A 14,521-nucleotide genomic window follows, 5' to 3' on the forward strand; every position below is an offset into this window, starting at 1 on the left:
AGTCAAACGTATGGATGCCAACATTGTTTACTTCATTCTCCTGCAAGTCGATGGATCACAACACCTATGATCATTCAATAGCACTGTTGGCTAGGAATGATGGGAGATGTGGTCCAACCCAATTTTTCACAAAGAAGGCCATATTAAAAGGCGGGAAATCAGTGCTGTTCCTTTTACAAAATGGAATTTTTGGCTTCATGACATGCCGTGTTTTTTTTTCTTTTTGCCATGCTGTGAATTTAGATTTTCAGCCATTGCAATTCCAGTCAAGAACCAATTTTATCTGATTCTTTTAATTTTGGAAATTTTTCTTAAAAGCATATATTTTATAAAGAGAAATAAAATGTTCAATCCACAACCAATGTTTCTCCAACAGAGGGAGGCTGTGGGTGAATGTTCACTTTCACTAAATCTATTTGCTGGGGTGATTTTGGCTGATTAGTGCCATCAAGTAATTTTTAACTCCTAGCGACCGCAGAGGTAGATTTTCTACAAGATGAACAGTGTCTAACGTGGTCCTTCAGATCTTCCAATAATGCCTAATCCCTAACTGAGTTCACCCCCCTTACTGCTGATTATTTCCTCCCACCTTTCCCAACATTAGAGAAAAAAAGAAAGAAAAACCACCACTGGATCATTGAATGCAAAAATCTACCCTTTCAACAAGTTAAGAAAAAAATGACTGGTATGCAAGAACCAATTCTCCAGATATTTGGGCAGCTTAAGAAAACATTCCCAGACTCTCTAGAATAGGGGTCCCCAAACGTGGCAACTTTAAGACTTATGGACTTCAATTCATAGCTGACTGGAATTATGGGAGTTGAAGTCCACAAGTCTTAAAGTTGCCACGTTTGGAGACCTCTGCTCTGGAAGAATAGGAATAGTAGTCCAAAGCCCCCTATTGCAAGTCTTTACAGACAGATCCAGTTCTTTTGGGTGGGAGAAAAACGACTCCCCAGCCAATCGGAGGGAGGAACGACTTCCGGGCGGAACTGAATTCCCCGAACTCCGGAGCGACGGGGGAAGCAGTCCAGCGACGGAAGGGGCCCGCGTTGCGCGTGTTTTTGGTGGGATCTCAATGGAGTAACTTACTATTAAGTGCAAGAAACTGGACTTCGGTCTCAGTGCTGTCTTTCAGAGTGGATTGATCCGGATTGCAGTGAGGGTGGAGGAATCTATGTAAATTTAAGGGGAGAGGGGGAACGGAGCGCGGCCTGGTCGGGCATGAAATCTGGAGTCGGGAAGCCTCTGAGTGCTTTTAATTTCAGTTTCCAATAAATGCAGATTATTAAGAGCTCGACAGGCCGGTCGGGCTATTAATAATCTGCATTTATTGGAAACTGAAATTAAAAGGCTGCTTTAGGGCAACAGATGCACGATTTGAGATTAGGTTTATATTAGCAAGCCACTAATGTTTTACTTCTCCGTCCTCCTTCGGTCTGTCTTGACTTTCTACTAACTCCTCCTCCTCTTACTACTACTGCTATTTTGTTGTTGTTGTTATTATTATTATTATTATTATTATTATTATTATTATTATTATTAGTGATTAGGAATTCTCTTTGCAAACTCTGGTTAATTTTAAAGTGGAATACTTTCTGTTTGCATTTTTAGAGACCTGAAATAGAACTGGAAATAGAGGTATGGCATTGCCCCAGAGCAAAATGTATTTTTGTTGAGAATAAGTTCTGTTATCTTGCAAAAAAAAAAAAAAGTATGTATATGTAATTTATTGTTAATAATCAAATTTACAGACCAGTCATGTCACAGACTCTGGGCAGCATACAATTAAAAACATAAATACTGTACACAAAACCATATTAAAATTAGATTTTTATATATTTATAAATAAATTTATATATGTAGATTTAAATATATTTTAGTTAATTCAAGGCTGCTATTTTTTCCAGTACAACAACCCTTTGAGGTGATTTGGCCCAAAATCATCCAGCTGGGTTTTTATGCCTAAGGCAGCTTTCTGGGAGTTGAAGTCCACAAGTCTTAAACTTGCCAAGTTTGAAGATCCTTGACCTAAGGCATGACTAGACCTAAGGCATGACTCTTGGTTTCTAGGCCAGGACCTTCCCCACTGTACCAAACTGACTCTTGAAATTCTTGATATTCTAAATAAACAGTATCTGGGACCAGGTAGATTCCTTTGTTTCTTACTGCTTGTTTTCTGCTGTTTCAATGATTTGATGCTCTCAGTAGAGCCATTCTGTAGCCTTCTGTCATTTCTTTGTTTATAATTTGGTTTGGTTTGATGCCACTTGACTCCAATGACTCTGGGCAGTTCACAATACACTAAAAATTATAAATATATACATAGTTCAGATCTTGTATGCCAATGAAGTGGGCTGTTTATGAGAAAACAAATTTTAACGAATTCTTGATCTGAATACATGAGAGTTTTAATATTTTAGACATAATATATTGCAATGTTATTACTAACATAAAGGAAAAATAGAATGGAAAAAATCTTCAAAGAAGAGAACTTTGTAAAGCTATCCACACAATATAGAAAATGTCATTCCTACAAATGCTTATCAGTTATGTAGCATACATAGTTGGGCCTTTCGAAAAAAAGATTTCATGATAATGTTCTTGTGTCACCTTGTATTACTAGGTGAACGGGAGAGAAAGTATCTGGAGATTTTATGTGAACAATTGTAAACTTTCTTAATGGAAGAGGTAAGGTGTGTGTTTCTTATGGCAACAGATGTGGCAAACTGCTTTGATTTGCTTAAGATTAAAGTAGTCTAAATGCTCAGAAATAGCTAACTGTCAAAGTCCTGCAATTTTAATTACTGTGTAGCACAGGGAATATTAGCAAGCACAGCAATTTTGCCACAACCAACACTACTGGGATTTAAAGGTTATTTAGGTTTTGCACACAGGCATGTGCAAACCACCTTTTAAAAAACATCGGCCCTTAATGCTTGTACATTTCCCATTGATCCAGGCTCCCAAACCAACATTTCAGGATGAATTGGAATGGTGCATCACTCAACTGGAGACTGGCCTATTGCGTCTTAACCCAACTCCAAAACAAGGTGAGTTATAAATAATAAAACCTCTTCTAGTGGATCCATTTGAAACACTGCAGTGTTTCTGAACCTCACCATTTCTAAGATATGTGACTTCAACACCCAGAATTCTCTACCTAGTATGCTGACTGGGGAATTCTGGGAGTTGAAGTCCACACATAAGTTGCTGAGGTTGGGAAACCCTGCTGTAGATCACAGGCACATGAAAATAATGCCGGTTTCTGGCAAAAACTGTAAATTATGGTCCCATGACAATGGGGCATTGCAAATGGCTGTAAGTGCGGATTGGTTGCCAAGTGTCCAAAATGCAATTAAATGACCACAAGGGGGATAGCCATTGGAACTTCAAAGTTGGGGTTGTAATTCACTCTGAGGAGGTCTGTCGTAACTTCAAACAGTTGCTAAGTGACTGGTCATAATTCAAGGACTACTTGTAATGCCAGATTTTCATGAGTAACTTTTACATTCTTTATCTCCGAGAGCAGCCGATGAAACACGCCACATCCTTAAAGTATTGCGCTCCCGTAAAGCTCCCCTTGTGAAAAAGCGGCAAATGATGCGCCATGTCTTTGGAGATTACCGTCTCAAAATGGCTGAAGAAAACGAGAGAACAGCCAAAGCTGGTGAGCAGGCAGGTCTTGCCTTTTGTGTCGGTCACTCACTCATGCTACTTCTCCCAATTCTTTCATCCATGTGTAGAGAGATTCTCAGTCATTCAGGTCATGGTTGTCCCAAAGGTGCTTTTTTCTGGAGACAACTGGACTTTCTTTTTCTTTTGAAGAGGTTTTGCTTCTCATCCAAGAAGCTTCTTCAGCTCTGACTGGATGGTGGGGAATGGAAGGATTTATATTCCTTGCAGACAGCTAGTCATTTGCATTCTTTTAGAGAGCCCTTGAGGCCACTTGGAGGTTTATCTGTAGAGTCTGTGTCTTTTGGTTCTTTCCTGCTATAGCCACCACCTGAATGGGTTTGTCATGGCTTCCGCATGCCAATGATCCTTCCCTTAAAAAAAAGATATTGCTTTCGTTTGCTCTCCTTCCTTCTTTTTAATCTGGTGTGCTGTGAGGGCAGATAAAGTTTGCTTTGGCTTGAGGACGGATCACTCGTACAGGATATCTGCAGGTAGAAGGTGGGGTTGTCTGAAAGTTGCTCACCTTTATCCTAGATCCAAGCAACATTGTCCCTAACCAAGACCCCAAGTTATAGAATGAAAAGCCCACATACCAAGACACTGTCATCCAATTTATCATGCTATTTAGAAGCCGCTAGCAGCTGTTGCCTAGTCAGCTGGAGTAGCCTTCTGTAACTTGAGGCCTTCCCCACATTATGATTTACCGCTTTCATTTTTGCTGCCTGTGACCATGCTGGCAAGTGATGAGGAATCTTAAGCTCCACAACTGGAAATGCACCAGCTCAGACAAGATTAAGCCAAGGGGGCCAACTGCAAAAGACGAGTGTAGAACCCCGTTCCTTTAATGGACACTGGGGAGCAAAGAGGGTTAATGGTAAGACTGCTGGAAAAAAAAAAATGGGTGGAAATTGCTTCAGCCAAAGTGAGCCCTTCGGTTTTTCTTTTGATGAAATAGCCATCCTGCACTTGCCTTAACTGACACCCAGTCCTGTCTTCTCTGAGATCCAGCCACCAGCCTAGCAGCTAGGGATGTGGCCAAAAGAAATGGAGGCGGTCAGCTCACGTGAACAGAACAGACAGATAAGGAACCAGAGGAGGAAAATTCTGCAAAAGCTTCAGGCACTGACAGTCTGGAAGGACTGTACTCCTTTCTGTTTCTTCTGTCGGCTGAAGCCTCGGGATGCTTGTTTTTGCTCCTGCTAAAAATCTGAGTTTGATCTCCCAGTAGAGAAGAAGGGAAATACAGGTAGATATCGTAATGGAGCTCGTTGTCATGCTAGGTACCTAAAATTCAGTCATATGACTGTGGAGGTGGCCCAACCGTTATAAATCTAGGTCATAAAGTTCCCTTTTTTGGGTCTGTCGTAACTTTGAACGATCACTAAGCGACCAGTCGTAAATCAAGGACTACCTGTAGCCAACTCATCAATCAACTGGGAAGAGATGAAGCCATTATTAGGAGGCTGTTACAAAGGCAGCTTCTCCTCTACAGTATACATCTAAAAAGGCTTGGGGACCTTTTTAATCTCGAGCCAAATTCCACAACATTCAGTTTATGTTTCATGTACTATGTATGACATATGTTGTTTTTATTTGTGTAAAGATTGTGTAATTTGGTGCTTTGGGTTGAGCATGCTTTGGTGATTTAATGGGAGTGTCCCATGTTTCTGTTTCTGACCTGTAGGTGTGATGCCCATGCAGGTAGAAATGCAACAAGGAAACAGCCTTCCTTCGGGCAGCATGATGTATAGGAAGCAGCAATCCGGCAGTCCTTCTGAAGTGTCGACTTCCTTGCTTGCATCCTCAGGTAACAGCTTTCAATTTAACTTTGTCCTACCTGAAGGAACCACAGAAGAAACGGATAGAACCACAGCAGAAGAGCATGGATTGGGTGACTCCAGGCAACAGTCTACCGGTAACGATCTCTCTAGGATGCTGGACTTCTCCACTGGAACACAGCAGCCTGGCTTTGCTTTCAACTTCACCATCCCAGATGCTTCCTCACCTTCAGGGGATGCCATAGATCCTGGCTGTGGAGCTTCAGCAGAAACAGCTCCAGAGAGCTGTTTCATCTCATCCAAGAAAGCTGTGGTGACAACAGCCTCTCCACGCTCTGATAGAACTGACGCGAAGGATTGTGTAAGCAGACACAGAGAAGAACATCCTCTGCAAGAGGCACCAAGATTGGAAGCCACCCAAGTAGGTATGGGGACCACTAAGTTTTAATTGAGCCTTGGAAAGAAATATGTACTTATTGATCTTATGTAAGTTGGCAACTAATTCCAGTACTAACTCAATTATAAGTAGTGCTGGCTTCTATCTCTATAATAATAGAGTTTATTATAGATAGTCTTCATTTAATTATGGTATTTGAGGCCAGGATTCCACTGCTAAGCAATACTGTACAACATCACATGACCACACTGGCTTACGACAGCAGTTTGTGGCAGTCCCCATCGCTGTTGTTGGGGGAATCCTTTGCAATCACAACATGTTGTGGGCGCATCATCCCCATTTGCTTCCCCGTTGACTTTGCTTATTCGAAGCCTGCAGCAAAGATCACAAATGGTGATCACATTACCACAGAATGTGGTGACGTCATAATTGTGAGCCGATTGCCAAGCGCCCACATCGTGATCATGGAGGTGCTGTGAGGGCTGCAACTATGAGGTCCTATCCTAAGAGCCGTGGTGGCGCAGTGGTTAGAATGCAGTACTGCAGGCTGTTTCTGCTGATTGCCGACGGCCTGCAATTTGGCAGTTCGAATCTCACCAGGCTCAAGGTTGACTCAGCCTTCCATCCTTCCGGGGTAGATAAAATGAGGACCCAGATTGTTGGGGGCAAGAGGCAGACTCTAAACCGCTTGGAGAGGGTTGTAAAGCACTGCAAAGCAATATATAAATCTAAGTGCTATTGCTGTTGCTTAGTTCAGCACCGTCATAATTTGTTGAGCGAGTGGACACTCAATTAGGACTACCTGTAATGTATTAATTATACAATAACTGTACAGAATAAAAGATACTTATTTCCCTTGGGAAACAATTTTCAGGTAAGTGAAAGAGATGCAAAGGAATATAAATCTAATGTTATCGATTAAAAATAGCAACTGATTAATTTTTTTAAAAAAAATCGTTGGCACACAGCTTCAACAGAGGCTGCAGAAGAGAAATTGGTTGTGGCAGCTGGTGGACCATCGAAGAGAAAAAAGAAAAAGAAACCCCCACCGTCAAAAGTAGCACAGGTTGACCAAGGATGTGGAGACAACAAGCTTGGTGGTCAAGGAACATCTGAACCAGCTGAGATGTTACAGGCATGTAAAGACCAAGTTGAACGTGAGATAAGACAAGGAGTGAGTTAAGGACTGATAGTTTTTTTAAAATTCATTGACAAAAAATTATAGACTGTAGTAATCAATGATGCAGAACTATTCATATTAAGCCTCTACAGTAATTTATCAATATAGATAGTCCTCAACTTACAACCACAATTGAGTTGTTGAGGCATATATTTTTTTCAGTACCATTGTAACTTTAGTCACTAAACGAACTGTTGTCAGTCGAGGACTACCTGTAGCTCAGTCAAGATGGAAAGTTAAGGTGCCACTATGGTTGCATTTCAAAGCAGCTTGCTTGAAGGACTTCAGATCTTCCAGGGTGGATGCTGTCCCTTTTTCCCTGTTTGAATGCAGTGTTTGGCATTGGCCACAACCCTCCTGTAGTTTCTTTGGTTTTAGAAGAACGGGTTGTGTGAACTCATTGTGAGTTACAAACCAAGGTTTAAGTTTTAGGTTTCCGCATGCAGTTTGAACCCAGAGGTAGGTTGACACAATTATTAGGGCATCCGTCGGAACCCTGACAACAATGCAGTTAAAAAAACCGATGGTTTAGCATGATGACTGAACCAGGTCAGTACCCCTCGCCGCTTAAACTGAAATGCATCTAGCAAAGCAAGAGAGGCTGGCTGGGGGAATTCTGGGAGTTGAAGTCGTCCAACATCTTAAATTTGCTACGGTTGTGTTGTGGTTCGCCGTCAGCCTGCGGAGACGGCAGCGGAATCGGACAGTGGGAAAAAACGGGGACCAGTCAGGGTGTCTGGAGAGGATTCGGACGAGGGTCCTGCGTCCGATGCAGAGATGGGGCCAGGACCATCTGGGAGTGGGGTGCTGACTCCGGAGCCTTCAGAGTCTGGCAGCAGCGAGGCCGAGGACCCAGGGGAGCCTGTTCCCAGTGCACATGTGCACAGAGCTGCTAGAAGGCGAGAGCAGCTGAAACAAAAGGGGCAACTTGGGAGTAAGGCTGGGAGGTGATTGCCCCTCCCCTAAGATATAAAGGACAGGCAAAAATGACTAAACCTTTGCAGGAAGCAAAGTCGTTCGGTTCAGATTCATTCTTGAAGCTCTTTGTACTTTGGTTGGTTTTTTTCCTAGTTCATTTGACACTTCTGTTATTGGCAGCACTTCACAGAAAAGAAAGGTGGGTGCTTATCTCGAGGGACTGTTTGAGATTCATTACTGGCTGGGAATGAAAATAATTCCCAACATTGCAATAAAACAAGACTTGTTTTTAAAATAAGTGTGTGCATAATTACGGTCTTGGAAGCCTTGGTCAGAACAGGTTGAGAACCACTGAGTTAGAGAACTCTTGTGAGATAACTTGGAGAAGAAAGGTGCTAGAAGTAGTTAGCTTGCAGTGTCAGGCTCAACTAATTCTCATTTTCCCTCCCCCTGAATTTTAACAGGCAGATGATCAGTTGAAGAGAGAGGTAGACTGGTGTGTGGAACAGCTGGAACTCGGCCTGAAGACTCAAAAATCCACACCAAAACAAAGTGAGTGAGCTTGCTTGAAATCAATCGTTTGCTTATTTATTACATTCAACTTAGGCCTCACCCCTCTCCAACTCCCAACTAACTCTGAGCAGGTCGCAATATATTAACCTAAAAAAAAGAAAAATCCAATAGAAGCCAAAACAAGATGGGGTCCGATAAATCTATGCAGATGGACACAGAAATAACAAGGACCACACCCAACAAGGACCACACCCAACATCTCAACAAACAAGTCTTCATGATTTTATGGACCTCCTACTGGTTGGGGGGACACATGAACTTCAAGGCTGCAATTATCAAAAGTTTGTGCTAGACAGTGATTCTCCATAACAAAGAACCTTGCAGGAATCAGCAGGTGGCAGCAGTCAGCCAACCTTGAATTATCTCAAAAAAGATCAGCAGTGTTAGGCGTGATCTGTATTTGGATGGAAAATCTCCAGATTGGCCTGGGAAAGAAGGTTGGGCAGCCATTTGTCTGACATGTTATAGAGTTTCCTGCTTGAGCAGAGGCTTGGTGATGACCCGGAGCATGGCACAAAGGCAGGGCAGGAGCAAGAATTCCAGATGTGAAGGCACAGCAATAACTCAACACGGTTGGGAGCATGCCAGGAACGCAGATAACCAAAGTCAACACAAGATAAACTCACGTTTGTTCCCAGCACGCGCTGCACTCAGCATGCATTTCTTTTAAACTCTCATTCCCATCTGTGGCTAATGAAGGGAATCAGGGCCCTTTCCTCCCCTGTAAGCCATGCAACCCACATTGCTCTCTCCTCTGTTCCTCCCTGCGTGCCCTAGGATAAAGAGGGGGTGGGCCTGGGTCTTCCTCTGAACTTCCTCTCCCTTGTTCTACCTCTTCCCTGCTCTGCCCAGCCGGAATTTGCTCTTTCCTCCACAGCCAACAGAGCCACACTCCCGCTCCCTGTCAGCTGTTCGTCTTCCTCCTCGGATTCAGACTCCGACAGGGGCAGGACACTAGAAGACTTCCAAGGTCCCTTCCAACTTCGTTATTCCGTTATCTAGGCACCTCTTGTTCCTGGAGTCTTTCCTGTTTTTGGATTGCGGTCTTTCCCAATCGCTTACACTCATCCTTTCATTGACCTTGATTGAACAATGGAACAGTCCTGGATTCATTTATTACTTTGAGGATGTCCCTTCCAGGATTTGTCAACATCCTCTCAAGGAGACTTAAAAATGCAGGGTGGATTCCAATAAGATCATGACACAGAGATATCAAATGGCAGTTCCAGAAGCAGACAGTGACCAAATGACAACTTAAACCTAACTTATTCGCTTCTGAATTTTATCTTGGGGAGAAAATAGATCTGCTGCATGTATTTATTTAGCAGGTTTTAAAAGGGTGTGTCGTATTTAATTTTCCATCACCCTAAATTTGTATTCAGGCGATCCTCGACTTACAGCCACAATTGCGACCAGAATTTCCATTGCTAAGAAAGACAGTGGTTAACTGAGTCCCGTCAGATTTTACAACCTTTTTTTTGCCACGGTTGTGACGCGAATCACTGCAGCTCTTAAGTGAATCACATGGAAACAATGAATTGACAGTCACTACAAGACATCTTGAAGACGTATTTTTGCTGCACGTCCTACTGAGATCATCCATGTCCTTGACCCTTGATGCCTTTGAAGAATGGCAAATGATCACTCCTTTGGGGTAAAGGGTAAAACAATTTTAGCTGGGTGACATGATAGCGGTCTTCCAATATTTGAGGGGCTACCACAAAGAGGACAGGGTCAAGCTATTCTCCAAAGCACTCGAAGGCCAGACAAGGAATAATGGATGGAAACTGATCCAGGAAAGATTCAATCTGGAAATAGGGAGGATTTTTCTGACAGTAAGAACCATTAGCCAATGGAACAGAAGTTGCCTTCAGAAGTTGTGGGAGCTTCATCACTTGAGACTTTCAAGAAGACAGTGGACAACTATTTGGGTAGAATAGAATAACAGAGTTGGAAGGGACCTTGGAGGTCTTCTAGTCCAACCCCCTGCCTAGGCAGGAAACCCCACTTTGGACAAATGGTTATCCAACATCTTTTTTAAAAACTTCCAATGTTGGAGCATTTACAACTTCTGCAGGCGAGTTGTTCTGATTAATTGTTCTCCCTGTCAGGAAATTTCTCCTTAGTTCTAAGTTGCTTCTCTCCTTGATTAGTTTCCACCCATTTCTTCTTCTCCTGCTTTCAGGTGCTTTGGAGAATAGATTGACTCCCTCTTCTTTGTGGCAGCCCCTCAGATATTGGAACACTATCATGTCTCCCCTAGTCCTTCTTTTCATTAGACTAGACATACCCAGTTCCAGAATGGTGTAGGGTCCTCCTATTTGAGCAGCGGGTTGGACTAGATTTATTTTATTTATTTATTTATTTATTTATTTGATTTGCCAATTGTTTACAAGATAATGTATAAGTGTATACATGGTTGTGAATATATGAAATGGGTACATATAAGAAAAATAAAAGAATAAGAGAAACAATAGGACAGGGACGGTAGGCACGTTGGTGCGCTTATGCACGCCCCCTACAGACCTCTTAGGAAAGGGGTGAGGTCAATAGTAGACAGTCTAAGGTTAAAGTTTTTGGGGTTTGGGGAAGAGACTACAGAGTCGGGTAGAGTATTCCAGACATTGACCACTCTATTGCTGAAGTCGTATTTCCTGCAACCAAGTTTGGTGCGGTTTACTTTGAGTAAACCGCACCAAACTTGATTTACTTTGAGTAAAAACTTGATTTACTTTGAGTAAAAAAGTGCGGTTTACTTGTAGATGACCTACAAGGTCCCTTCCAACTCTGTTATTCTGTACTCTGTTTAATCTTTCCAGTGGAGGAAGCTGTCCGTGCCATCAAGACGTTACGCAGCAAAAAAGCAGTGTTGGCGAAGAAACGTCAAGTGATGCGCCTGATGTTCGGCGACTACCGAGCAAAAATGGCAGAGGAAAGGCAGAAGCAGCTGAAGCTCTTGCAAGCAGGTCGGGAGAAAGGGGCTTTTTATTTTTTATTTTTTTTATCCCAGTTTTATTATTTTATAGGTAGGGAACAGGTTGCAAGTTGGAAACGGCCTTCAAATATAAATGATTTGTTTGTTTGCATCCCACTTTATTTATTTTTTTAAATAACTCAAGGCAGTGAACATATCCAACACGCTTTCCTCCATAACAACAACCCTGTGAGGTGGGCTGAGAGGGGGGGGGGACTGGTGCAGAGTTATCCAGCTGGCTTTCATGACTAAGGCGGGATTAGAACTCACCGTCTCCTGGTGATTGGCTCAAAGTCACCCAGCCGGCTTTCATGACTAAGGCGGGATTGGAACTCAGTCTCCTGATGATTGAACCAAAATCACCCAACCTGTGTTCATGGCTAAGGTAGGACTAGAACTCACCATCTCCTGGTGATCGACCTAAAGTCACCCAGCTGGCTTTTTCATGCCTAAGGTAGGACTAGAACTCACCATCTCCTGGTGATCGACCTAAAGTCACCCAGCTGGCTTTTTCATGCCTAAGGTAGGACTAGAACTCACCATCTCCTGGTGATCGACCTAAAGTCACCCAGCTGGCTTTTTCATGCCTAAGGTAGGACTAGAACTCACTAGTCTCCTGCTGCTTAGCCCATAGTCACCTAGCTGGCCTTCATCCTTAAGGCAGGTCTAGAACTCAACTTCTCCCATTTTCTAGCCTGGTGCCTTATCCACTAGACCAAACTGTCTGGAGAAGGAGCTTAACCAGATCTTGATCAATCCTATCTATGGTAATTGACTCTCTTCGTGATAGAATACTCTAGTAGGGTGAACTAGGCGCTCATTAGGTCTAGTTTTTAACATTATAATGTTTCCAGATGGAAATAAAATGTAGAGGCTGTTTTCCAGCTTATTCTCCATTTACAGATTCCAACTGGATGAAGTAGCAAGGGAAAATGAGCGCAGGGAACACCAGCCTTTCAAAACATTTGCATTGACCTTTCATCTCTACCTTTCCCTCCACCTAAGCTTCGAAAGCCGCTCACATCACAGAGGTGAACGAAGAGACTCGGAAGAAGAGAAGCCAGGTGTTCAGAAAGTCCGCAGAAGGAGCCAGAACCTTCAAGAACCTTCAGGAACCTTCTTGCTGTCAGCCCCCAGCTTGTCTCCGATCAACAGACCCTTCCTCTTTTAAATTCAGACCAGCGCAAGAGGAATTCTGCTTCAACTTTTTCTAAGCAAGGCCCCAGGATGCCGATTTTGAAAAGGCTCCTTTGGGGGGAAAGAAGTAACGAGTTGGGGGGGGACATAGAATGGCAAGCATGGCCTATGAAAAGGGGGGGGAGGAGAAATTGCCCAATTGGCAAATTCTAAGTTGATAAAGAAAGACTAATAAAATACGGGGTTTATACATTCAGTGCTGCAGGAGGGAATACCTGATTTGATGCATTTTTTCTATGCAAATGCTTTCCTAAATGGGACAAGTGATTGAGAGCTAAGGAGGGTTGCCTGACAGCGAGATGGACAGCATATAAATTTAAAAAAATAAGCACATAAAATGAACAAGATACTAGCAAATCTGCTTTCTCTTCACACACGCTCTGCAAGCAGATGGAAAAAAAATCAGGTGAGAGGCATGAAGGTGTGAAAATTATCATGGCTTATTTGGATACGCCATTCTTTCAATTCTTCCAATTCTTTAGAAAAAAAGCCAAAACATACGGTCACAGAGGACTGACCACAGGTCATAACCAAGTTTGATCTTTCTGCCTTTAGACGAATATAGTACTTTGCTCTTCCAACTTTCTGTGCAGAAATAGGTTTTTCCTGGCAAGGAGAGAATTGGAAATTCTCCGCTCGTTCCTGTACGCTGAGGCTCAAAAAGCGCAGCTGATCTAACTTGTCTACAATTTAGGCACTTCCGTAAAATCTGGATATCAAGAAGGATTGTCCATGGTGATTTAGCATGCTTTGCGGGAGCCTTTGAATCTTGGCCACTGCATTTATCATTTTGAAACAATGGGGTTCTTTTCTTGGGATGCAGAAGATCATCGGAGGTTCCCACAACCAACACTAAGGTCAGGGAGGACAATCTGTCCGTGCAAACCGCCTCTATGCGTGACTCAAACCTTTGGAGTCTTTGATTGATTTTCTCTCAGCAAGGGAGCAGATCAAGGTATTGTTCCCACTGGATCAAAGCTCAAATAAACAGATCCAGGCTGTGCATCTTGCTTTTTTTTTCTTTTCTTTTTTTAAACTTACTTCTGGAGCAGAGGTAGTTCTCAACTTGCAACCGTTTGTTTAGCAAATTCCATGTTACGATGACAGTGGGAAAAAGCGACTTACCACCAGAACTTTACGCTTATCACTTTTGCAGCATCCCCGCAATCAGGTGATCCAAATTTAGGTGCTTGATATCAGTGAGGCTTTAGTGCAAAGCTGCCATTACGATTAATATTCCATAATTCGTAACTTAGTCTGATGTGTGAACCCAACCACAGTTTACAGAAAATTGGCCATTGGCTAGGCATTTGTGGCTATTTAGGAATTCTGAAAGAGAGATTATCTGCTCAATTATTTTTTTTTTTTTATTAAAACAAGTTTTATTAATTTTTAAAACACACAAATTATCATTATTCATTACATGTTTAAACCTTTTTCCCTTGTAAATTTAACAAGTCAGATAAATTATGATTCTGTTTTAAACCATTTCCATATAATATACCAAAACCTCTTATTCAATTTCTCTTTACTTCTCTTTACTCTTATTCAATATCATTATTATTATTTCATCTGTTTCTTTCTGACTTAGTTACCATTATTCTCATTCTATATTTCTACAAGTTTTTACCAATTCTCTCCCCAGAAAAGACATATACACACAACACACAAAACATAAAAAAAATATCTTTTTGGAAAGTAACTTGGACCCAGGTATCTCTCTCTTCATGGACTTCAATTATATTCATGCTCATCTTACATATCATTACTTATTTTATTTACCATTCTAAGCCTTCTATATTAACTTCTCCACATATTTCACACTT

The 14,521-nt window shown here is 42.2% G+C and overlaps 1 protein-coding gene across 28 annotated transcripts; it reads left to right on the plus strand.

Annotated features, from left to right (window-relative positions):
- Positions 1-977: 977 nt before the first annotated feature.
- Positions 978-13,698, plus strand: C12H8orf33 (chromosome 12 C8orf33 homolog). 28 transcript variants are annotated; one of them, XM_087973287.1, is made up of 11 exons: positions 1,004-1,067; positions 1,615-1,641; positions 1,911-2,148; positions 2,627-2,691; positions 2,963-3,053; positions 3,533-3,670; positions 5,363-5,881; positions 6,822-6,992; positions 8,420-8,503; positions 11,344-11,490; positions 12,504-13,698. In XM_087973287.1, the coding sequence occupies exons 4-11, from the start codon at positions 2,683-2,685 to the stop codon at positions 12,710-12,712; spliced, it is 1,368 nt and encodes a 455-aa protein (XP_087829413.1). In that variant the 5' UTR covers positions 1,004-1,067; positions 1,615-1,641; positions 1,911-2,148; positions 2,627-2,682; the 3' UTR covers positions 12,713-13,698. The 28 variants fall into 28 exon arrangements, with proteins under 28 accessions (XP_087829409.1, XP_087829414.1, XP_087829399.1 ...); XM_087973267.1 differs by having other exon boundaries at positions 1,028-1,179; positions 6,822-7,027; positions 8,416-8,503; XM_087973284.1 differs by having other exon boundaries at positions 1,028-1,179.
- The last annotated feature ends 823 nt before the right edge of the window (positions 13,699-14,521 follow it).

Source organism: Notechis scutatus, chromosome 12, assembly GCF_049901735.1.
Source record: "Notechis scutatus isolate UNSWTSFEM ecotype Mainland chromosome 12, rNotScu1.2, whole genome shotgun sequence".
Lineage (NCBI taxonomy): Eukaryota > Metazoa > Chordata > Lepidosauria > Squamata > Elapidae > Notechis > Notechis scutatus.